Source organism: Balaenoptera borealis (assembly GCF_965194805.1).
Source record: "Balaenoptera borealis genome assembly, chromosome: 7".
Lineage (NCBI taxonomy): Eukaryota > Metazoa > Chordata > Mammalia > Artiodactyla > Balaenopteridae > Balaenoptera > Balaenoptera borealis.
Window position 1 is genome coordinate 130086214 of NC_138864.1, and position 25396 is coordinate 130111609.

The 25396-nt window shown below is 43.4% G+C and overlaps 1 protein-coding gene across 6 annotated transcripts in view; it reads right to left on the reverse strand.

The window, feature by feature from the left end:
• The window catches only part of NCAPG2 (non-SMC condensin II complex subunit G2), a 59934-nt gene extending 35916 nt beyond the window's left edge, over positions 1-24018 (reverse strand). For 2 of the 6 annotated variants that reach the window (XM_082398822.1, XM_082398821.1), the window contains exons 1-11: positions 23894-24018; positions 21286-21405; positions 19469-19657; positions 19027-19141; positions 17415-17569; positions 15857-15991; positions 13045-13139; positions 10465-10534; positions 8036-8122; positions 5301-5396; positions 4547-4672 (exon numbers count right to left, since the gene is read on the reverse strand). In XM_082398822.1, coding sequence (XP_082254948.1) covers positions 4547-4672; positions 5301-5396; positions 8036-8122; positions 10465-10534; positions 13045-13139; positions 15857-15991; positions 17415-17569; positions 19027-19141; positions 19469-19657; positions 21286-21363 — 1146 coding nt within the window. In that variant the 5' untranslated portion in view covers positions 21364-21405; positions 23894-24018. Of the gene's footprint in view, positions 1-4546; positions 4673-5300; positions 5397-8035; positions 8123-10464; positions 10535-13044; positions 13140-15856; positions 15992-17366; positions 17570-19026; positions 19142-19468; positions 19658-21285; positions 21406-21975; positions 23293-23893 lie in introns of those variants that run through there. The other 4 variants (XM_082398819.1, XM_082398817.1, XM_082398820.1 and 1 more) reach the window with 3 other exon arrangements.
• Positions 24019-25396: the final 1378 nt, after the last annotated feature.

The window sequence follows — 25396 nt, forward strand, 5'->3', positions numbered from 1 at the left end:
ACCGATCCAGGCAGCGGGCGTCCGGGGTTGCCAACAACGTAAGTGGCGACGACGCTACGCAGCCCCGACGGACGGACACAACAGCCGTGGAGCATCTCAACACAACAGACGTGACCCCAGTCAACTCTCGGTTTAACCAACTTACGGGAAATACAAAGGGCAGAGGCACGTATCAGTGACAAACAGGCTAGGTTCTGTGGGAAGTGAGAGAATAATTGGGCTTCCTCAACAAAAACAAAAGCAAGCAAAATAGAAAGAACAAAAGAGAGAGGGAGCGGGAGTGACTGCTAAGTGGGAACTGATCGTCCAAGAGATGAACACACACTGGCCGACCACAACATGGGTCTCATCCGGACACAGACTCAAACAAAACTGGAAAAAACATCACTGAAATGTCACTGAAAAACAATGACTGGATATTTGATGACATCAAAGAATCACGATTCATCTTACTTTAGTTGTGCCAGTGGTAGGATTATGCTTTAAAAAAGGGTCCCTGTCTTTTAGGGACACCTACTGAAGTAATTAGAGTTGAAATGCTTGCTCAGATCTGCTTCAAAACAGGGAAGAAACCAAGTGGGCCCAGGTCAGTATCACCGGGACCGTCTGGAGGCACAGGGGGTTCACTGTACAAGGCCCTCTACTGCTATGTGTGAAACTTTCTAACTCAAAGTTTAAAAACAAAAATAACCCTTACTCCACGACTAGACCAAAAGAAGGCCGAGCTGGGAATGAGTAAGCACTTCCTTCCTCTCCTCCCCGGCGGTGTTGCAAACACCCAGGGGTCCCGCGGGAAAGAGCAAGCAAGGCGCCGCCCCAAGTACCGCAGGGCAGAGGGCTGCAGGCGGACCCTGCTGAGCCCACACAGAGCTCAGGCCGGCCGCAGTTCAGGGCCAGGACTCAGCGGACACAGGGCGGCGTAAGCGACCTGCCGGGAAGGTCTCGAAACGGACGCTGGGGGCCAGGTGCACAGGAGAGCCAGCAATAACTCGAAAACCTCCACGAGAAAGAAGAAAGGAGAGGACGCCACGCAGCAGGAAAGACCCCTCCCTCCCCACCCGGGGACGGTGCGCACCAGCTGGCCTGTTCCTCACGCAGAGCCCAAGGGGAGCCCCGTCTGCTGACAAGCCCTGAGCACGATGCAAAACCACGGGCAACTCAGCAGACAAGGAAGAAGCTACTAATACTCAGCTCTGCACAACCAGAGAAAAACCCATGTCAGCCACCAACTCAACCCAATCCTTTATTCAAAATAGGGATGGAAAAGTGAAGACGACAGGTCACTAGAGAAAACAAACAGCAAGGAAAAAAGATAAAATAAATAAAATAAAAAATAGAAGAGAACATTAGGAATTCACAGGTTTTAAGGCTTTTGTTTTCTATGAATTACTTCCAACATTATTCCTCAAAAATAACTCTGGATAATCACCTTGCAACACACAGTCCCACAGGAGTCAGGGCCCACATCTGTGTCTCCAGTCAATCACTCTGTCACCAAGATGAGGGCACTTGACTTATAAAGCAGTTTCTATGAGGAGAATCACTGCACCTCCCAAACCACAGGCATGCATGCAGGCCTCGATCTGCCACCTCCAACCAGGCCTCCCTCCACTCCAGCTGGAGAAACAGCAGAGCAGAAAGCGTGCAGGACACGGGGACAACGCTGCCCTCACTTCCTGGACTCCCCCCAGCCCATCCACCCCACAGGACTCGCTGCCACCTACTCAGGCCCTGATCCAGCAGCATCATGAACTCGCTGCCAACCCACAGGCCAGACTGGCCCATGCCTATCCCTGTGTGGTCCACAGGGCGTGAGCATGGTTTTTCACTTCTGAATGGTTGGAAAAAGGAATAATAGTCTGTGACACGAGATTATTACATGGAATTCACACTTTGGTATCTGTGGATCGGTTTAATTGGAACAAGCCACCCCTGCTCTTCCCCGTACACGTGTGGCCGCCTTTGTGCCACAGCGGCAGATGGAAGAGCTGTGGCCACGTGGCCCGCAGACCTAAAATCACTTCCGGCTGGTCCTCTACAGAAACAACTCCTGCTCTTACCTACTACTGTTACTAACTTCACTACTGCATTGCCCTGCTTCCTAAAAGAAGTTAGGAACAAACAGACACTGGAAAGTAGAAAAGAAAAAGATTAAGAAGATTTCCTTTGTCTAAGATTCAAACCAATGGACTGAATTTCATGCTACAGCCGCAGAAAAAAATCAAAAGATAAAGAAAAACATCCTTCAAGTCTCAGATACCCTCGACACTAGAAAACAATACAGAATATTTTGGCAGTCCTGGAATAAAATGATTTTGAATACAAAGTTCTCGACCTGGACAAACTGTAAACTGTCACAGAAAAATAAAGAACATTTTAGGGCTCAAACAGTTAGAGGCACCTGCCTCCCCAAGGACGCCCTGCGGCAAGGTAGGACCCACCGAGACTCCCTCGGCTCCCACACTCACTGGCTGCCATCACCCCCTCAACACGTTCACTGCACCCCCGAAGGTGATTCCAGGCTTCCAGAGGACCTGCTGCTTACACACGAGCCTCTCCCTGTCAGTTTTCATCCCAAACAAGACTTAGAGTGGAAACTCTGTTATTGCTGTTTTAAATCTGACAGTGACATCTCATTTTTCTGAGACTGTTTGTTGACTAAGTTTTGCTACTTGAAAAACATAACCCTATTTCCACTAAGACATATGCAACTTTAAAAAATAACCATAACATCAATGTTTTCTACAACCTACCATTTTTTTAATTTAAAGGAATTATTTAGAATTTAATATTTCTTGTTCTGAAAAAAAAGAAACACTTGTGACTTCAACAATCTTTTACTGTTTTTCTTTCCTTAAACTCTAACAAAATAGCATGCAATAATTTTTATTTTTTAAATAGTTAATAAAACAAATACAAAACTCACAATGATTAATCTGAATATAGACTGCTCTGCGTTACAGAGGACTCTGTGCGACAGTTACAACCCTTTACATATTTTAATGTCCTTTTGTACAGTTATAACCACTGTCATCTTAGTGCTAGGGATTGAGCTAAATGCTTTATACACAAATTTTCACTGAAACCTCATCACAATCCTATAAAATATTATTCCCAGTTTTAAAGAAGAACCAGGACTAGAGAGATTAAGTAATTTGAAAGAGATCAGACTTATTAAGTGGGAACTGGCGTTCAGAACAAAATGCCTGACCCCACTCTAAATCACTGTGCAAACTGCCATCTGCGGGCTGACAGGTGACCCCAGTCCTGCAATGCCTTCCTCGTATACGGTCAGGTCAGCGGCTGGGGCCAAGCAATCACTGTGGGCAAGTAACACACCGGGTCCAACGTAGGAGGGGTGGTAGCTGGGCCACCGCCACACACTCCATCTTTGCAGGCAAATGCAGAGACTTAAACACTCAGGCAAAAACAGGTGGTTCATAGATTGGACACCTGCGTTAAAAAGAGCAAAAGTTTTTTTCATCGTTTTATGGCTAAAAGCTACCAAAATCTAGTTTTGGTTTGCCCAACAACATCTTTCCACAAAATTAACCATGATCCTCAAAGGGACTTGTAAATAAACACACATGTAGATGAGGCACACATGGCAAAATACTAATGACTGTTCATTTTAGGGGTGTGTGTGGCTGGGTGTTTATGCATGTATATGTGAATGCACGTATGTGAATGCATGTGAAGAGGTAAGTAGACACATACTCATTATACTATTATTTCAACTTTCTGCATGTCTGAGATTTTTCATAGGAGATCAGGAAACAAACCAACCAAAGGAAGTTTTTAGGACTGCTATGGGTAACCGTCATTACCATGGCATTTTTGCTATCACTGCCTAAAATGTTATTCTACTAACTAGGACAATGAGTAATACTTCTTAGCTTGTGTCAGGAGACCCTGCAAATGTAAAGGGCGGTAGAGAAAGAAGCAGAGGCTCACACTCTCCCACCAGGTGAAAAGATTCGAGATACCCCTTGGAAATAAATGTCGCATCCTGATGTCCTAATGTCTCATTCGAAAAATCAGTCATCTGAAAAAAATCCATTGCAACAGGCGTTACTTGCCTTAAAACATAACCAGTGTGTGTTTGTTCACAACGCTGCCACACAACTTTACAGCAGGCACTATCACCATGCCCGCTTCACAGATAAAGACAGAAAAGTCAGCGCCCAAACTTGCCCAAAGTTTCACAGCTATCAAACGAGGGATGGAATCAAACCCGGGGTCTGTCCTAACCACTGTTACACTGTCTCTCTGCTGGGGCAACAGGGATACACGTAAGACACTGAAAACTACACACAGTAAACGATCAGATGTTCTAAAGGAGACTGAGACGAAGAGGAAACAGACTATGAGTGCACACTGTCAAAGAAGGTACCAGGGAGAGAACGGATTTCCTTGAAGAATGTCAAGATCTGGAAAGCTTGCCATCTGGGGTCAGCACAGGGCAGTTACAGGGGGATGGCCAGGACCCACACGAGGCCCAGACAGAGCTGAAGGCTTAAGGAGCTCGACCACATGAAATACATACATAGAGTTCTTCAAATTGTTTCTGAATTTCGTTATCCATCTCAATGGCGTTAAAGTTTGGATCCCTAATAGGAAATGCTTCAACAAACAGCAGTGCAGCATTGGACCGGACTTCCGAGTTTCTGGCCTGGAATAGTTGAAAGAAGAGTTTCAGAATCCAAAGAAAGAGCTGACATTCAAAGCCTTCAGTGTAGAATTCCTAAAGTAATGCTTCTAGTGTCTCAATACAGACTTATTTACAAATTAAAGACAACTGTAACATTTAAACTAACCAAACTTGTGAGACCTTCCTTAAGTGAAGCTGAACTCCCAGCTCCATGTCGACAGATGGAGCTTGCTTCAAAGCCCATCTTGTGTCATTAAGAAACAGTGACCATCATGTCCCGCTCCCAACACCAGAGTCACCTGTGTTGAAAATTACCCATGTGCTCGTTTGACCACTCCTCAGAGTGCTGTTATCTTGTCCCCCAGTCACCAGCAAGAGGTCCTGAGGACCAGGACGGTTCAGCCCAGCTCTGCCAGTTTACTTAGCATGACTACCCTCCTTCCAGCTGTGCAGTCCGCACTAAACCAATTCAGATTCCCAGTTTAAGAAATGCTTTTAATAAAAGAATAAAATATTCACCCAAAATCTCACAGCATTCCCAGCCTCGAGTCTTACTTTTAGTGCCTTACTGCAATTCTGAATTACAGTATGTTAAGCTCAAAAGCATAATTAGCATTCTAAACAGAGAGAGACTATTTAAGAGGTGTACCTTTAATCCTCTCCAAAGGATGGGCTTATATAATCTGTAAAGCATCTCTTCCACTCCCTGCCGAACTTCCTTTTGACGATGAAAATAACTCAGCACCTAAGAGCCAAGAAAAGAAGAAAAGAATGGTAACATTGGTGTTTTCAAAAAAGCATTTAAGATCCTACTTTGAGGAAACAACAGGGAGCATAGGCTGCACCTTATTCGTAAGTCTTGACAATTCTTTCTAACAGGAACCACAGTGGAAAGACATGCTGACAGCACGGAACATGGAAATCATGCAAAAGCCATCTATGGTGGAGAGAAAGACCCACGGCCTTGGGCTGTACAAAGGTTTGGGTTCCAGCTTCTACTCTTCTACCAGTAGCCACAAAACCTCATAGAAAGTCACTTACACCTCTGACCTTCAGGGTCAAATGAAAAAGGAGTCAGCCTAAGTGGTTTCTACAACCCATTCTGGTTCTACAATGCACTGGCTACAACCATCTTTTGTTTTAAGAACCTATATTGGGCATTCAAAAACAGGATATACAGTCAGCCCTTCATATCCACAGATTCTGCATCTGTGGATTCAACCAAGCCTGGATAGAAAATATTTGGGAAAAAAAAAAATTCCAGAAAGTTTCAAAGCAAAACTTGAATTTGCTGCTTACTAGCAACTATTTACATAATAGTTACATAGTATTTACAACTATTTACACAGCATTTACACTGTATTAGTTACTGTAAGTAATCTAGAGATGACGTAAACTGCACGAGGATGTATAAGGCACTGGAGCATCCGTGCATTTGGTACTCAATCCCCCGCAGATCCCGAGGGGTGACTTTATCTCAAGCAGGTGTCACTGCCTAGGGATCCTTTCCAGTAGAAACTTAACTTAGATGTCAAGTTCATCCCCAAACTCATGGATAATCAGAAAACACACTGCTCTTTTAGCTCCATCCCTTTGTTCTCTTCTACCCCCTTTTTAACCAGCCAGAATCTTCCGGCAACTCTTCACAGACTCCTGTCCCCAACAACAATCAATGTTGCCTTTTTCCTTAATTCACAACTCTTGGAGCTAAAATTATATTAATGAAAAATGGAAAAATTTTTTAAATTAGGCTATAAAACTACAGATTATACTTTAAGCAGACTTGAATCAATTTTGCCCTAAAAGAACTACAATCTGGGGATTATTTTTTTCTGATTGTTAATTTTTCATTTAGGAGATTTTAGTCTATCATTTGTTTTTCTGTGTACAATATTAATTTGTTATCAATGGTATACTCACTTCATAGAAAGGTTTTAAACAGCTGTACTGAGATACAATTCACATACCATAAAAGTCACTCTTTTAAAGTGTATAGTTCAGTGGGTTTTAGTATATTCAGAGTTGTGCAACCATGACTACTACCTAATTTTAGAAGATTTTCATCAACGATATGAGGATTTCTTACTTTCAAATGACTCCTAAGGTATTTCCTGAAGCTTCTTTCAATATAGCAATAAAATGACTTATCAGGTAAATTTGATATTTATCAAAAAAAGGATTTGAGAAAGAAGCTATAATGTGTTATAAGCAGTAGGAACAATTACTTGGAATCCAGGAATACATTTCATTTGAAAAGTGAAATCTAATATTCTGCCTTTCAATTCCTTCTTTGCATTTTTCCATAAATTTAACAAATGATGATACCTATACTTATAACACCTTAATCACTCACACTATCACAGCAGAAAATCAGGTCTGAAAAAGTCTTTAGTTATTTGGTCCAAGAGTGAAACAACTACATCACACATCTGTACAGTTTAACATGATGCTATTCCTTACGATTAAATAGAATCTGAAACGCCAAATCATACACGTGAAGTAAGTGGCGCCAACTGTCCTACAGCTTATGAAGCACCTGGGATTGTGTGTGTGCCGGGGGGGTGGAAGGGGCACGTGCATATATTTATCTCTGGTTCTTTACCTTTGGATAATGCAAAGTAAATCATCAAAAACGTAAAAGAAATGTTTTTTGTCCATTCAAACTTAATATAATTAGTATATTTACATCCTACAAATAATAGTTTCACTATACAAAAAAGTAAAGAGGTAGTCTTTCTTCCCTTAGCTTGACACACAGTTGCCAAAACTAACAGAAAGCAAAGAAGGCGTCGCCCCTGGATTAGGACACTGCTCAACACCACAGACCAGACCTTCCAATTCCTTCTCCAGGATCGCTGTGATTAGCCAACTCCTATCAGTGTAATAACCACACTGGCAGCAGAGCCTTGCTTAGTCAGATCATGTACAACATGAGGATAAAATCCATATCCAAATTCTGAGACTACCTTTTAAAAATAAAATTGTATCAAGAGAAACTATCAAAACATTTATTCAATTTGGTTTGCAGAATACAAAGTGGAAATATAATGTATGAGAGTAAATAACAAAAAATAATCTTGAATAGCCTCTTTTCTTGAAAACAGTGGTAGTGGCAGTAAGGAAGTGATGATTCTATACATTTTTATGTCGAATAATTTAATTAAAGTTGTTTGGATAAAGTTCTGATGTCTTAACAGTAGACCTTTGTTTTCCTAATCGAAACTTTGGTGGCAGGGTAAAAGTCCCAGGTTCCAACTATCAAGATTCTGAGAAATCCTTTTAACGGATGCCTGTGAAAGCTTAACAAAATTTCACAAAAACAATTATCTGAAAACAAAAAAGATGAGACATGATTTTCAAAAGTGCTGTGAGAGTGTGGCTCACCTCGCGCACTCTGGTGTGCACTGGAGACTTCCGAGGAAGGTGGACGCCGTGGTACAAGAAGTCCTGGATGCAGCCGTTTTCGATGGCCTGCAACGACACCCCAACGCGAGAACTTGGGAGAGCGCATTCCCACAGACGGCAGGACAGGCAGTGCAGCGGTTAGAGCACAAAAGGACCGTCTGATCTGTTCATCTTCTATTTCATGAGGGAAAAAGCCTGGATCCTTTCATCAGAGCTTTTCGACTTTAAGTCTACACCTCTTAGAATTCCTTTCATCTTCATATACCAAAGAGAACTTTTAGTTTCCTTTGTCTTATTTGATGAAATATCACATTTGTGCTAAATAGCAGGGCACTGGAGCCTGGTTCAAGCCAGACAGGGCTCAGAGACTGAGGGGGGCCGGGCAGCACCCTCTCCTGAGTCATCCTGATAATCTCAGAAGACTGGATATGTTCCAAGAGCCCCCCCAGAACTGACAATGAACTACCTCTACGGTGGGGGCCAGGATTCCAAACTGACCAAAACACCACCTTTCAGGGCTGCCACAGAGAGGGGCGGGGCAGGGGCGGGGATGTGGGCAGCTCCTCGTTCACACCAGGACAGTGAAGGCCTGGTGTGTTAGCCTGCATTCTGCCTCCATACCCAGGATTCCATGGCTTTAGGGAAGGATATAAGGAAAACTTCCTACTAACATCTTTACCTCTTCTCCATGAACTTTGAACTGTCTGACTTGTGATGACGTAGGAGACACACGGCACTGCCAGTCAAGTGTCTGGGCCACAAAAGTTGACCCCTGAGAGCTAACTACCAGAACATGGACATCCTGCAACTGACCCAGGCTTTTCAACATTATCAATGGCAGACATTTTTTTTTAAAGAGAAGAGGGAGGAACGCTCTAAGAGATTTAAATGCTGTAACAAGCAAATGCCATTGGGAGACTTGTTGGATCCTGACTCCAAAAAAAACTATAAAAAGACATTTTTTAAACAAAGCAGAGAAATTTAAATATGACCCAATTAATTTTTTAAATACCCAGGAATTATTGTGAAGTATGATAATGGCACTGTATAACCACACTTTTTAGAGATGCATACTGAAGTACACAGAAATAAGGTGTCACGTCTGGAATTTGCTTTAAAAACTTGAAGGGACAGAGGGAAGAGAGGGAAGGGAGTGAAACTGAGAAGTACAAATTGCTAGTACTAATTTGGTACAGATCTAGTCAAAATTAAATTTTAAATTACAAACTCCTATTTTTTAAACCACTATTGGAGAAAAGGGGAACAAATACTCCTTCCTGTGAACAAGTTTCATGCAGTAATAAAGCAATGCAAAAAAATGCATAACAATGTCCCGGTTCTGCCATTTCCCCCCAAAATTATACACTGTAAAACTATTCTACAAGTTGTCAGCAGGGGAATAGAAGTGGTAAGTTTTCGTTTTCTAGAAGTAGATGTCAGTGATAGACCCCAGTATAGTTAACCAAAGCTTAAGCTGGGCAGGAGAGCAGAGTGGGCAGAAATACACTCCAAACATCCGGTGGTTAACCTCCCCTCTCCCCACCCGCACCAGTCCAGGGACTGCTCCCCCAGGAGGAAAGACCCCTTTATGACTTAAGAGTAAAAATTTTACCCTCAGAAGGAAAAAAACACATCTAAGAACCTAGCATGAGAAAAACATAAGGGATATCAGACAAAGACACTTTCTTCTGATTTTTTTCCAAAAGAGCCTGTGAATGTTTAATTGTGACTGTGAATTACACAGCCAGAATGTAGGTGTTATAGTCATTAAAGGTTAGCTGTATTCAAACACAAGTCTTTAAATTCTCAAATGATGTTGCTAAAGAGGTGGCCTGAGGGTCCCGAGGAGCACTGGCCAGAAGAAACAGAACGCAAGCCACAGACACAATTCTAAACTTTCTAGAGGCCACATTAAAAACAGAAAAAGGTAAACTTATTTTAATAATATATTTTGTTTAGCCCAATATATCCAACACACTATCATTTCAACATGCAATCAATATTCTTTTTTAAAAAACCACGAGATATTTTACATTCTTCTTTTTCCACACTGTCTTCCAAGTCTGGTGAGTTTCTTACATTTACAGCCCATCTCAGTTTGGACTGGCCATGTTTCAGAGGCCCGGCAGCCACATGCGGCTGGGCACTACGGGTCTAGAGCTGCCAAAATGCCTGGGGCAAAAGTCTTGATTCCACTCAAACTACACGGCACAGTGAGTCATGGGCATCTTGAGGCTGTGCTCAGGCACGGACGTGACCCTGAGTGCGCGTGGAGGGCGCTCACCATGGGCTTCAGCGCGACAGGCAAGCATCAGCACAGGTTTCAAATGGCCCTACTGTAGCTGCTTATTTAGTAACCAGAACACAATAAAAATGTGTTAACATTTCATAAAATGAAAAGGAAATACCTCTAATATTTTCCCTGAAGCCTTTCTCCAAGCTCTGAAATAAACTTCTGCAATGTGTACCATCAAAGATCTAGAAGAAAAAATCAAAAAATTTTAATGCAAGTCAGAAGAATTATATTTTTAATGTGTATCATTTCAGGAACTCTCCTCTTCTAGGGAAGAAGAAACTGTTTTGGACTAGTGCTTTGCAAAGCAGAGATATGTTATTCACCTGCAGCAGAAAGTAGAAAACAAAAGTCTGGAGAAGGAGGACTGAAATGTCAAACCATGTCTTCTTTCTCAATCAGGCTTCCCCAGAACTTTACTATTTCCTATAAAACTATGACACATAGCCCAGAACCAAATTCTTAAGTAAAAAACCTTTAAATATAAGTACACTTTTTGACTTGGAAGTCATCTTGGACTTTCCGGACTAATTCGCTCAGGTACAGGGAGCCCTAAAATACCAGGGCTGACTTAGAATCATAATTAGGAAAATCTGCTGGTTCAACCCAAATATTCTGCAAATGAGGGAACAGGAGAAAGTATTCTAGTAAACAATCAGAGATCCAGAATCACATCCCAGCTCAATACTTATACAGCTGCCTGACGTAACCAGGCCCACCTCAAGAGTTTGAGGATTCGTTTTTTTTTTTTTTTTTAGATTCCATATATATGTGTTAGCATATGGTATTTGTTTTTCTCTTTCTGACTTACTTCACTCTGTATGACAGTCTCTAGGTCCATCCACCTCACTACAAACAACTCAATTTCGTTTCTTTTTATGGCTGAGTAATATTTCATTGTATATACGTGCCACATCTTCTTTATCCATTCATCTGTCAATGGACACTTAGGTTGCTTCCATGTCCTGACTATTGTAAATAGAGCTGCAGTGAACATTGTGGTGCAGGTGTCTTTTTGAATTATGGTTTTCTCAGGGTATATGCCCAGTAGTGGGATTGCTGGGTCGTATGGTAGTTCTATTTTTAGTTTTTTAAGGAATCTCCGTACTGTTCTCCATAGTGGCTGTATCAATTTACATTCCCACCAACAGTGCAAGAGGGTTCCCTTTTCTCCACACCCTCTCCAGCATTTATTGTTTGTAGATTTTTTTTTAATTATTTTATTTCATTCATTTTTGGCTGCATTGGGTCTTTGTTGCTGTGCGCGGGCTTTCTCTAGTTGTGGCGAGCGGGGGCTACTCTTTGTTGCGGTGTGCGGGCTTCTCATTGCAGTGGATTCTCTTGTTGTGGAGCACGGGCTCTAGGCGCACGGGCTTCAGTAGCTGTGGCACATGGGCTCAGTAGTTGTGGCTCGTGGGCTCTAGAGCGCAGGCTCAGTAGTTGTGGCACACGGGCTTAGTTGCTCTGCGGCATGTGGGATCTTCCCGGACCAGGGCTTGAACCCGTGTCCCCTGCACTGGCAGGTGGATTCTTAACCACTGCGCCACCAGGGAAGTTCGTTTGTAGATTTTTTGATGATGGCCATTCTGACTGGTGTGAGGTGATACCTCATTGTAGTTTTGATTTGCATTTCTCTAATGATTAGTGATGTTGAGCATCCTTTCATGTGTTTGTTGGCAATCTGTTAAAAATATGGAATGCTTCACGAATTTGGGTGTCCTCCTTGCACAGGGGCCATGCTAATCTTCTCTGTATCGTTTCAATTTTAGTGTATGTGCTGCCAAAGCAAACACAAGGATTTGGTTTTAAAATGCAGCCTCGGGCTTCCCTGGTGGTGCAGTGGTTAAGAATCTGCCTGCCAGTGCAGGGGACACGGGTTTGAGCCCTAGTCCGGGAAGACCTCACATGCCGTGGAGCAAATAAGCCTGTGCGTCACAACTACTGAGCCTGCGCTCTAGAGCCCGAGAGCCACAACTACTGAGCCCGTGTGCTGCAACTACTGAAGCCTATGTGCCTAGAGCCCGTGCTCCGCAACAAGAAAAACCACCACAATGAGAAGCCCGTGCACCACAACGAAGAGTAGCCCCCGCTCGCCGCAACTGGAGAAAGCCCACGCGCAGCAACGAAGACCCACCGCAGCCAATAATTAATTAATTAATTAATTGATAAATGAATAAATAAATAAACAAATAAATAAAATGCAGCCTCCTTCAGCCCCGGAGCAGATTAAGTACTTGGCCGTGAATCCAGCAGATAACTCCAAATGCTGTCAGGGCCCAGAGGCTGGGAGCTCGGGCAAGAGCGTGCTTCCGAGCCCCTTCCCCAAGGACTCTTCCCACCAACCACATAGCTCAGTCCACGGGAAATCGCACAGTGCACATTACATCCAAAGGTATCAGAAGTACTAGTGACATGGGCTTTACTATGACTGAAGCTGAAATTTAACTGGTAAATAATTTGACTATTTAAAGAACTGCCACAAAGTAAAATCTTAATTTCAGTGTCACTACGGAAAAAAAATGGTTTCCTATAGCAAGGGAAAAAAATATCCAGTGATACAACAGTACATAATAAATAACAGTTGAAGAGATAATTTTCACAGCTTCTAATACATTAATATAATTTAAAAGTCAGGTCACATAGAAACTTTTAAAACCACACTAAGCACAAAATATTAATTACCCTTAATACTTACTTTTGTAATCCTTGTAACTGGTTTTTAATGGTCCCATGGATCATTTTAATGAAATTTATATTCCAGTTGAAGAGAGAACTAAGAAATCTTCTTCCCTATAAATTAAAAAAGTAGGATATAATGTTAAAATTGCAACCAAATACAAAGTTCCCAGGAACTAAAAAGCAAACATTCTTTGAAAGCGTAGTAACACTAAAGTTTGCTACACCCAGCGAGGAAGCACCCATACTTCTAAGTTAGAATCTACACACTGAAGCTGCACGCGAGCACAGTGCTTCGGGCGGCGGCCCCGTGTGGGGACGGCGGCGGGAGCCTCGGAGGGACCGAGCTGGGCAGCAGCAGCAGGTGGGAGGCTCCCCGTGGAGGGCGGAGCAGCAGGCACCTCTGAGCTACTCCTGTCCGACCACACGGTGACCCAGGAAGCTACCCCACAGCCCAGCACGCAAGTTAAGTGATGCACCAGCACTTCACTCTGGCTCTGTCCTGATGTCTCCACAACCGAAAATCAAAGAATGCTTGAAATCTAGCATCTTGGGGTGGGAATGGAACTGAACATCCCTTCATTTCATCTTTTATAAAAGACAAAACTGAGGGCTTGTGAAGTTAAGAGGCTAAGTGTTTGCCAAGGTAGAATTTTCAAATACATATAGTCCCCATATATTATATGTAATTATAAATATCATACATATATCATGTAATATTAATTTTTATGCATAATACTAGATTACACATGTGAACCTAAAAAGCAAGATTATATTTACTCTCTACAGGGGGCATAAAATACATCTGCCCAGAGTTTCCCTGTGAAGGGCACCATCACCTCCTCACTGCTTACCAGCACACCAGTGTCTGGAGTCCTACAGACACGCAACACACTTTGATACAAAAGGCAGGGTAACCATGCTTGCAACAGGTAAATTTTTAAAAAAATATTTACTGGGACTTCCCTGGCAGTCCAGTGGTTAGGACTCTGCGCTCCCAATGCAGGGGGCACAGGTTCGATCCCTGGTCGTGGAACTAGATCCCACATGCATGCCGCAACTAAAGAGCCCACATGTGGCAATGAAGATCCCGCCTGCGGCAACTAAGACCCAGTGCAGCCAAATAAATTTAAAAAAATAAACAAACAAGTATTTACTGGAAGTAACTTGCCAGTAGAGTATAGAAGAGATTTACTGTTTACCAAGAATGACTGGAAACTGACATGACCAAATTAATGACTGATTAGGAAACTAAGTTTAGATATCTTAAATTCAAAAGAGCACATCAATTTAAAAAAAGAGAGAGCTTTAAGACACACACGTGTATATTTATGTCTACACCTGCACATACATATGTGTGAGACAAGCACGCTTCATCCACTGCTATGTATAAGTCAATATAAATAAAGTGTATTTATCTGAATCCACTCTTAACTTCTTTACTCTCCCAAATTTTACAACAACCCTGGGATACTCAGGGCAGAGGCCATGCGTCCAGCGCCTTCCCAACAATGATGATGGGAGAGTAGCAAGAACACAGTCAGGGCACTTCCTGCCCTGCAGGCACTAAAAGCTCTATGAATGGCCTCGTGTGCCGCTCAAGGGAATCCTGGGAAAGGGCACCTGCTGTTCCTATTTTACAGAAGGAAATACTGAGATTGAAAGGAGTGTGATCAAGGTCACCACCTACTCAGTGGACAAACAGGGGTCTGAACACAGCCTTTCTGACCCCGAGAGCTGAAGGTCTTGGCCAGTGTGGCCAGTCATCCGGTACAACCCTTTAACCTCACCAGCAGAGACTGTGCGTGGGGAGTGGGCAAACTGGGGTCAAATCCTTCACTCCCCTGGCCAGCTGTAAGGGTGAAACCTTGAGCAAACTCTTCATTTAGGGTCCCCCCCCTCCTCTGGGAGGTCCTTCCCCACACATCCTTCGGGGGGGTGACAACTGCCTCCTTTTGCCTCCAATCAGGTCTGCCAGGCCACAAATAATCAGAAGAAGGCTACATTCTATAATAAAAAAAATGTGCTTTGCATCCCCGGCATGGAGATACAGTCAATCTACGACAACTACAGAAAACTCCTAAGACAATGGACCAACGTGTCCAAGAGAACCAGACAAGCCACTCTGCAATTTTTAATCCTCTGGTAGCCACATTAATAAAAGCAAAAAGATTAAATTAACTTTAATAATATATTTATATAGTCCAATATATCCAAAATATCATTTAAATATGTAATAAATATATAAAAATTATTAGTGGGAAATTTAACATTCTTTTCCCGTATTAAGTTTCAAATCCGTGTGTAGTTTTCACTCAAGGCCACAACTGGACTGGCCATATTTCATGAGCTTGCTCAATAGCCACATGTGGGAGTGACCACCAGTGGACCATGTAGCACTGGGCCAGAAGCCTCTCTTTGGATTTATTGGATGGGTAGGAAAAAGAAACCAAGAATACTGTGTGATGATGGTTTTGAGTTATATGCCAATTAACCTGGAATTAGGGCAGAGAGTCAGATCCATGGGGAAGTGCTTGCTCAACCTTATTTTTATTCATTTTTAATTTAAAATGCAATCATGGTTCCCCAGGATTCACACAGCCACCTGTTACCTTCTGATTTAATGATGAAATACGCAAGGACTTGGAAAACGTTTGCTTAACACTGCCATGCAGTAAAAATGAATTACAAAAAATATAATAGCTCTTGATAGTTAAGCTGACTCTTTTATTAATACACTGAGCAAGATGCAAACAGCAAACACATGAACTTAAGAAAAACTTCCATTAAAAAGCAGTTCACAAACACACCAAAAAAGAAAAACCATTTACCTCTTCTTTTCTGATATAATTAACATTTATGAAGCACTCAAGCAGCATGTCTTCAATTTCTCTACTTTCCTCCAAATCATAATCGAAGCAATATAAAGCTCGATGGATACGCCATAGCCGACAGATGTCTGCACCCTGGGAATGACATGAAAAGAAAAACGTCTGAGTTTTTCTTTTATAAAGGGTAAGGTCACATTTCAAAATATGAGACTATTTTATATATATCATCAAAAAAAGAAATAATGCCAAGAGAAAACATCTTAAAATTTGCAAATGGAGCTCTAGAGAACATTTTCTTAAAACCTAGGCAAAAGCAAGCAGAGATGTTGATAGACAGAGCTGTTCACCAGTTTCGTGCGACGAGCATGAGTCTATGCCGACCAGTGTGGGGCATCAGCCACGTCGGGCTATGGAGCAACTGACGCTGACGCGGGACCGGTGCCACCGAGGAAACAAACCTTTAACTTTCTTAACTTGAAATGTAAATGGCCCTGTGTGGCTAGCGGCTACTGTGGTAAAGGCACAGGTGTAGAACATAAGGAAGACGTTAAATAGGGTCTTGATTTAAAAGCTGAACAAAAAGGGCAGTGAAAATGGATTTTAAAAAGGCAAACCAGTGATGGCTTAAGGCTAAGTTCTGACACAAACAAGGATTTTTCAAATCACTCCTATGGCCAGCAGAGAAAGTCAAAGCACTAGCTGAGGACATAGCCAAAAAGGTTCTTTTCTGCCATAAAACTGACTGCTCCTGGGAGGCCACAGTGAGACGGACTCTCCCACGGGTGGTAAGAACGTGACCAGCTGTGAGCTTTATAGAAAGCTGTTGGCAATGTGTACCAAGAGCTCCAAGTTCAAACCCACTGACCTACAAATTTCACTTTGTAGGCACCTTTGTAGGAACCTGTGACAAGTAAGTAAAGATGTGAGGGGGGCGGTCAAAGAGAAATCCCCAAAGATCCCTAGAATCACAAGGGTCACCTTGGCTGTGGGATTATGGACAATTCTTCTCTTCCTCATTTTCCCTCTTCTTCATTTGCCCAATTTTCTAAGATGAACATAAGTATCTGCCGTTGTTTGATCAGGGAAAAATACTGCTCTTTTTCTGGATTTCTGAATTGTATACCAAAGACTGAAGGATGAGAAACAGCCCAAGTTACACCCAACCCTCACCATGCCCTCTGTTGGCCCCGCCGAAGCTTCCTCAGGCCTGGGCTGCAGTCCACAGCCCCACCCTGGCTGCCCTCCTGCCCAGCGCCCCCTCGGGTCTGCAGGCCCTCCCTGACCATCCCACCCCCTTCTGTCCTTCCCTGAGCAATTCCCACCATGGGGACAGCCTCTCAAAGGCCACATACCGAGGAAGATGGGGAGAAAGCCTGCGTACGACCACACGTGGAGCCTCTGCCCACCCTCGAATGCCCACCTCTGAATATCCTCCAGTGCAAAACCCTAACTGAAAGCCACTGGGCCAGGCCTCTCGCAAGCAAACACAATTACTAACTGGTATAAACACCTGCACTTTCAAGTAACACACAGCATGTACTTTAGAAAGCGAACATACTGTTTTCGTCTTGAGACTTCTCCTCAGCAGCATGACGAAAGCAGTCTTCCCCATGTCCTCCTTGGCGGGCAGGCCTCTCTCCCACCACATCACACACAGATCCTGGATGGAGCCCTGGAGCTCTCGTTCAGAGTCAGGTAGCGCGTACAAAACACCTACAATGGAGCAGTCATCGCGCGATGAGTCAAGTGAACCAGAGTTAGTCCATATTCAACTGTGTAGAGCACGATGACTTCAAAGGTCTGCCAAGCAAATACTAGTTTATGTTTAACTTGCCAAAGACTTGTACACATTATTTATGGGATACAAACGGTGTTAATTAAAAAATTGTTTTCCACTGTTATAAAAGCAGACCCAATAGAACCGAGAATTTTAGAACTGGAAGACCCAGAGAGGGCCTATTGTCCAAACTCCTCATCTACAAGAGGCAGACGCTGGGCTCCAAATCCGAGTGTAGCGACACCCAGGGCAACACTCAGCAGCAGGGCAAGGCCCGGCCTAGTGACCAGCAACACACTGCAACCATCCCTCAGTTCATGGGCCTCAAGTTCTGGCTCACTGGTGAAAAATAGTAAGAGCAACTATTATAATGAATACAAAAGCTATAGTACTGTTATTAACAGAAGAGCTCAAGAACTAATTTAAAATACTGATAATGTGCTCATAACTGTAATCCACAGACATCCGAATGCCATTACTCTGATGTAAAATTCCTGAATTAATGGGGACTGATGCACAATATTAGCACTCCTCATTTTATAAAGCATGTAGGGAGACTGAAGATAAACTGGTGGTAACACCCACAAGCATTTGGGAGCTACTTTCATACTGATTAGGGTAACTTCTTAATAAGACACATTATTTCAACACAAGAATTCTTAATAAAACAGCATACTAAACAGATACATAAACCAAGTGACGCTGAGAATCTGTCACATGGAACTAATCAGATTCACACAGTAGAGGTGAGGGTACTTGGGATATTTTTCTTAAAGAACATTACTAAAAGTTACTTTTGCATCTTTTATATCTATAATTTTACACATATAATATTACATAATCAGATCTTCTCATTAATTCAGACTAGTGTTCCCACTAAATTAATAACTACAATTTTACAGTTTAGTTAAAATTTGAAAAGTACCATGATATAAATATTAGTATAGTAAAATTCCCCTAAGAGTCAACAATTATTCCTCAGGTCATGTTCATAACATACTTAAAGAAAAAAGTGCAATGTCACAAATGCTGGGCTAACTTGAAATGTCTGGCAGTAATCACTAGCTGAGAAATTTATAATCAGACTGCTTCCCCTTTATCAGCTCTTATCCTTGGTCCTGAAGGTCAAATAAGACATCTCTAAAAGCCCCTAAACAGCAGTCAGTTGTTCAGTAACGCACATTTTCACCATGTGAACCATTTATATGTGCCTTACATTAAATAATTGCTCAGGATAGCCCCTAAAAGAATGCTCTTTTGCTCAGTTTTTTTTAGCTGAAGTACAAGAGCTTGACTGCAAAGTTCTGCTTCTCCCCTGCTGAGGGCTCCCTTGTACCAAGTGTCACTCAGACACCACTCATACACACCCCACATTATAGCTGAGTCAACTTACCATTTAATATAACAGCACACTCCAGTAAGGCTTCATAATTCTCACTTTCATTTATAACAGACACAGAAGCAAGAATCACAGATGTAATTGCATGAATTATTTCTATGTTTTTTTTCTATAAATGAAAAAAAATCAGAGTACAAGTAAATTAAAATCAACTTAAAATTTAATTTTTAAATGTAAAAGAAAATCAAGCCACATTTGACATTTATTCTAAAAAGTGAATTAAAGCTGAACACAAGTCAGCAGTGTGAAACAGCAACATTGAATACTAGATTAATGGTGGTAGGATCAGAAAAGGGTATAACTACAATAAACAGACTTCTGATATTCTTGACTTCTACCTTTAAATTTTTCCTTAACTTAAAATTCAATTATACACACAAAAAAATTATTTTTTAACGAAGAAAAAGGAAATTGATTTTTGCAAGACCGGTGCTACCATTTTTGACCCCTGCTCTGTTTCCATACTGCCTTCACCGGGGGCTTCCACTGGCTGCCAGCCGTCCACCGGGCTCTCCACCAACACATCCGTTAATAAATTCTTGAGTCTTTGCCATAGCTCTTCTTTCTGTTTCCTTGACAATTCATCTAGCAATTCACTTAAGTTGAAAGGGTCAGAGGCATCTTTCTGCAAAATAAATAGCAACTGTTACATTCCAAATACAAAAGATTAGTTCTATCCTTGGCGAAAAGTTTATGCACTAACTTAGTTAGAAGCTCAAGAGTTTGGCTGTAGTTTTCAAAGTCCATTCTTAAAAGGGAAAAGTAAAGGGGTTATCAGACAGAAAGTAGCAGATCCCTCCTCCCCCTAGCCAGTCCTGCTAAACTAATCTTCACCCACCTAGCAAAAACCCTCCCTGAAATCAATCCATCCAGATGTCCACCATCTCCAGGTCTATAATTAGGTTACAAAAGTATGCTAGAGCTTAAGTAATAACAAAAGCAACAACGATAATAAGGCATCCACGCCAAGGACTGCATGCTAAGTTTCTGGTCTCCAACCTAACTTGGGCCATGACTTTGTCCCTGAATCCAATCTGGTACAATCTGAGCACCGAAATAGCGACAGTAAGAGATAATAACCCTTTAAATAAGATAAGAATCAACAAGGCCATACTGATAATAGCAATGAATAAGTACAGAAGCAATATGGGATTGGGAAATCACAATTTTGTAGCTATCATAGTAATAATCGATTCAGGCAAGAATCGTCAACTACTTCTACCCAGTGAGGAGATCATAACACCACTTATGTACGCAGTTCCTCCAAAAGGCATAAATAAACTTAACCACATCAGCAAACAAGGGCAAAGGAAGGACAGACCACGGAACTGCTGCCTGCACTTCTCAAGACCGTCAGTCATGAAAAGGGATGCTGTGAAACTCTCTGGATTAAAGAGACCAGCAAGTCAGATAGCGGAGCACAGAGCGTGATACGGGACTGGGCAAAAAGATCCGCAAACACCCTGCAGGTGACCGTCCAGCTCCCTCTTTGAAGGTTTTACTGTGACTCTACAGGAGAGTGTCTATGTTCTAGGAACACCCAGGGAAATACTAAGGGATAATGAGACATGGCCTGCAACTGACTCTCCAATGACGCAAAAAGAATACGGGAAGACTAAGAACGCTGGAGAGGAGGGGCAGGCGGGAACTGGCAGGGCGGCTCACTAGGCAAGGGGCGGGGCAGCCCCCCAGGGCCCTCCAAGGCCACTTCTCCATCCTAATCCTACCAGCCTCCTCTCGCAGGACGCTCACCCGAGCTGTTCAAGGGTCTTTGTCTTTCCCTTTTGTCCAGAATTCTCTCCCTCCCCCAGTCTCCACGCAGCCCATTCAGATCCCTGGTAAAACTACCCTGTCCCTCCACACCCTTGCCCCAGCCTAGCCCTTACCGTGCTGTAGTTTCACGCCTGAATCCACCACAACCCGGGAGATAACTGAGGACGAAAAGGATGTCTTCCTCACTGTGCCACGCACGTAGCAAGAGGTCAGTAAGGACTTAAGTAATTAGAAGCACGCTGCATTACACCACTTACCATCCTTACAGCAACCCTCTTAAAAGAAAGGAGGGAATACCATTTGGGAGTAGTTGCCCATCAGCAGGTCTATCTGAGTACAGTTTTCTGTTACTTTTTTAAATAAACCTTGGTCCCTACGGATTCACTGAGATGACTATATTTCATTTGTGGATATAATGATTTTAGGAAAATGTCTTACATTAACGGTCACAAACACAATAAAGCTAAACATAAAACTTACATCAAGTTGAATGAATTGCAAAAATTCTCCAATCAGCTCCTTAGACACTGCTTGTACAAATGTCTCACGTTTTTCCATGGCAGATCAAACTGTTTTTCATATGGCATTTATTCTGTAACCCTAGTAAAAAACACAATCATATTGAAACTTGCATTTGCAAATATACCTTTTCCTACAAGATGTAATTTGGTACATTAGTTAGTATCCAAAACTGCAAGAAAATCCCTGTACCACCTATGATAGACAGTTTCTAACAATATTCTGACATAAACAAGTTACCATATCTAAAAAAGAACTTCCCTACCAAGGGAGAGAGGGGAGGGAGGGATAAACTGGGAGATTGGGAGTGATATATACACACTACTATGTATAAAACAGATAACTAATAAGAACCTACTGTACAGCACAGGGAACTCTACTCAGTACTCTGTAATGACCTATATGGGAACAGAATCTAAAAAAGAGTGGATATGTGTATACGTATAGCTGATTCACTTTGCTGTACAGCAGAAACTAACACAACATTGTAAATCAATTATACTGCAATAAAAATTAATTTAAAAAATAAATAAAAATAACTTCCCTATTTTCTTTACTGAGAATAGTATCAACATAACATCATGTTTCTACCGAATGTGAACGAGGTTATCAACTAAGGAAAGAGAAACCCAGCAGCTCCAGGAGGCTCACCTCCTCTCCCTTTTCAGCACCTTCGCAAGACGCTCCTTCAGGTCTGCGTCAGCTCAGAACAGACCGAGCCCAGCTGCCAAATCCTGAAGACTCTCCCTTCCTAAAGCACCATTCCTCCACCAAGAAAATCCCTGTCACGGTCACACTGTTTTGCAGAGGGTGGCCCTGGGGTCACCTGGGAGCTTGTTAGGGCGCACCAGGTGCTCCCAACGACAGCACGCTCTTCCCCACCCCTGCGGGACGAGAGCTCAGGGACTGTGTGCAGCCTCCCTCGCTGCCCGTGTCTCCCCTAACAAATCCCATCTGCCATTCACACCGCCTCGTGCTAGCGGTCCCCGGTTTGAAAGACATCAGCCCAATGAAGTAATAGCAAAATGATGGAACGTACGTGTAACAGGACGCTCACTTTACAAATAAGTGAAAACCTCCTGCAGTCATAAGGAGAGCAATATGGAAAATTACTGGTACCAACGGCAATAATTTTGGGGATAGAGTCATCTTAAATACAGAACCCCAAGATCTTAGCAGTTAAATTAAACCAACAAGGATAGAAAATAACTTCTCCACATAAGCACCACTGAAGTGTGGCCACCTCATCCCTCAACTCAGATGCCTGAGCTGTGAGCATAACTTGAGACTGGCTAAGCAGGCAGGAGGGCCACCAGCAACAAGCCTGATGAGTGACAATGGCTAGTACCAATTCAAGAGTTTAAATAAACAATTTTCCAAAAAGGTGCAATCAACTGCATGGAATCATATACCTTAAACTGGGACCCTCCTTGCTTTTTCGTGATTCGGCTAACTTTTCTGGTTTGCTCTATTTCCAAGTGTAATTCTTGGCATGTTGGTCTTAACCACAGTAATCCTCTGCCACTAGACTACCGGATTTATTGCCACACTCCCCACTGTCTCTTTGACACTAGTGACTGTAGTTCTTCAAGGGTTACTAATTTCTTAACTTACACGCAACCTCCCTCTCTCAAAGTGACCCACTACTATGTGCACAAGACCTCACCCTTCCAGCCAGAGCTACCTGCTAGGTGAGAGATCATCCCACCATGCAGCTACCGTCCCCATGGCACTGTGCTCTTCACACAGGAGGTCGGCACTGAATTAAGATGAGCATTAAAAAGAGATCCCTGTCACACTGTCACCATGGAAAACCCTCATCACCTGGAGCAAACCATTCATCTCAGACGTAGGAGAGATACGTGAGGACAGGTTTCCCAGAGCACGGAGGCTCAGGGAACTGATCTCTGAGGTCAGTCTCTGGTCCAGGGCTGGAGGGGTTCTCTCTAAGGTCAGTCCCAGGTCCAGGCTGGGGGTCCTGTCTGGGGTCAGTCCCAGGTCCAGGCTGGGGGTCCTCTCTGGGATCAGCCCTTGGTCCAGGACTCAGGGGTTCCTGTCTGGGGTCAGTCGCGAGTCCAGGACTGGGGGTCCTGTCCGGTGTCAGCCTTCGGTCCAGGGCTCGGGGGGTCCTGTCCGGGGTCAGTCCCAGGTCCAGGGCTCAAGGGGTCCTGTCTGGGGTCAGTCGCGGGTCCAGGGCTGGGGGGTCCTGTCCGGTGTCAGCCCTCGGTCCAGGGCTCGGGGGGTCCCATCCGGGGTCAGTTCCAGGTCCAGGGCTCAGGGGGTCCCATACGGAGTCAGTTCCCAGCCCAGGCTGGGAGTCCTGTCCAGTGTCAGTCCCGGGTCCAGGCTGGATATCCTCTAAATTCAGTCCTGGAGGGAAGGCGCGGAGTGTGGCGCGCTCCCGGCTCCGGTGCCCACCTCCTCGGCCACCTCAGAGCCGCCAGCCGGGCCGCGGGCTCAGATCACGGCCCATGCGGAGGCTGCGGTGCTAGGGGCCCGACCTGCCCGACCCCGCTGTTTCCCGGGCCCCTGCCCCCAGCCCTTCGCGGGCCGGCACCGCGGCGCTCACCTCGTCCCCGGGACCCGCAGATTCCCGCGCTCGGACCAGATTCAAACCCGCCCGCCGGCGCCCTCGACGCGCTCCGCCCGCCCGCGCGTCACCACGCGCCACTCTCGCGAGAACTGGAAGCGTCCGGGCGGGGCCTCCGGAGGGCGTACGCCCCGCCTCCCAGTCCGCCCTCCCCCAAGGCCCACCACTCCCGGGCCCGGGCCGTACCCGTGCCCGGGCCCCGCCTCTTCCACGCGAGCTCGGATCCTGACATTTTTTAGTCTGACATCAAAATTTGTCTTGCCTTAAATGACTGAAATAGATGCAATCTCTGACATAAAGATTGACTCAAAATAAAACTGTGACATCATCCTTTATATATATCAAGTGATGTCTGAATTCTCTAGCAATTGGACGAGTGTTCGTGAACGCATATGTCAATTCCACGTTTCCCACATAATTCTGTACTAACGTAGTATCTACTTTTGCTACGCAGCTTCTATGGACCATGTCTCCAGCAAATATATATATAAATAAATACATATACGTATATACAGATACATATTTAGTATCTCGTGACCAAAATTCTCTACATTCACACTTTTATTAATTAGGGATACAAATAGATCAAAGCCGTATCAACTGATTATAAATTTGATATGTACTTATCAAATATAAAACTAAAATTTTGTTGAAACACACCTCTTACTGCTATGGTCAAGACTATTTTTTCAATTTATGTTTCTAAGAATAAATATTCTATTCTGATTTTTTATGTTTATAGATGTAAATACTGAGAAAACTTGTTCACACCAAAAAAAGCAGACAGAAATGAAAAAAAAATTAATAGCAATGTACCCTATTCCTTGAATGTATTTTAATTAAATGCCAAAAATCACATACTGATCTATCATCAATTTCTTTTAATTTAACTTGTATCAGCTAATAACTTGATTGGGCTTTCCTTCAATTTTTGTTCAAAGCAAAGACTTGGAAACCACCTGAATTTCAAAAAGAATTTTTATCGTCACTTAAAATCATTTCTCGGTTTCCAAAAAACCTTTAGCCAGATACATTGAATTACTATTAATTATATCAGTTACTCTTTTATTTCAAGGCACTTTTGCCAATGCAATTTTTTTTTTTTTAAATAAAATGTTCTATTGCTTGCTTTATGTTTCTCCCACACCTTGAAGAGCTGCAGATTGCACTCACTCAGTTTATGGAAACAATCCGATCCATAAATCCAGGCCTCACCGTTAAGCCAATCAGCCAAATCAGAATGAACTGTGTTGGAAAAGCCTCGGGAACTGTTCATAAACTGCTGAGGAATAAAGAATGCATCTCTAAGATGGGGGCCACGGGCCCACTCGGACACCAGAGTCAAGGAACAAAGGCCCCAGGCTCACCCCAGGCCTATCCTCCACCTGGAGTTAGGGCCTGGAGGAAGACTGTCCCCAGGGGTCCAGCGTGAGCCCATCACCCCGTGTCCTGAGGCTTTGGGCTTTACTGTGAGGGCCTGGC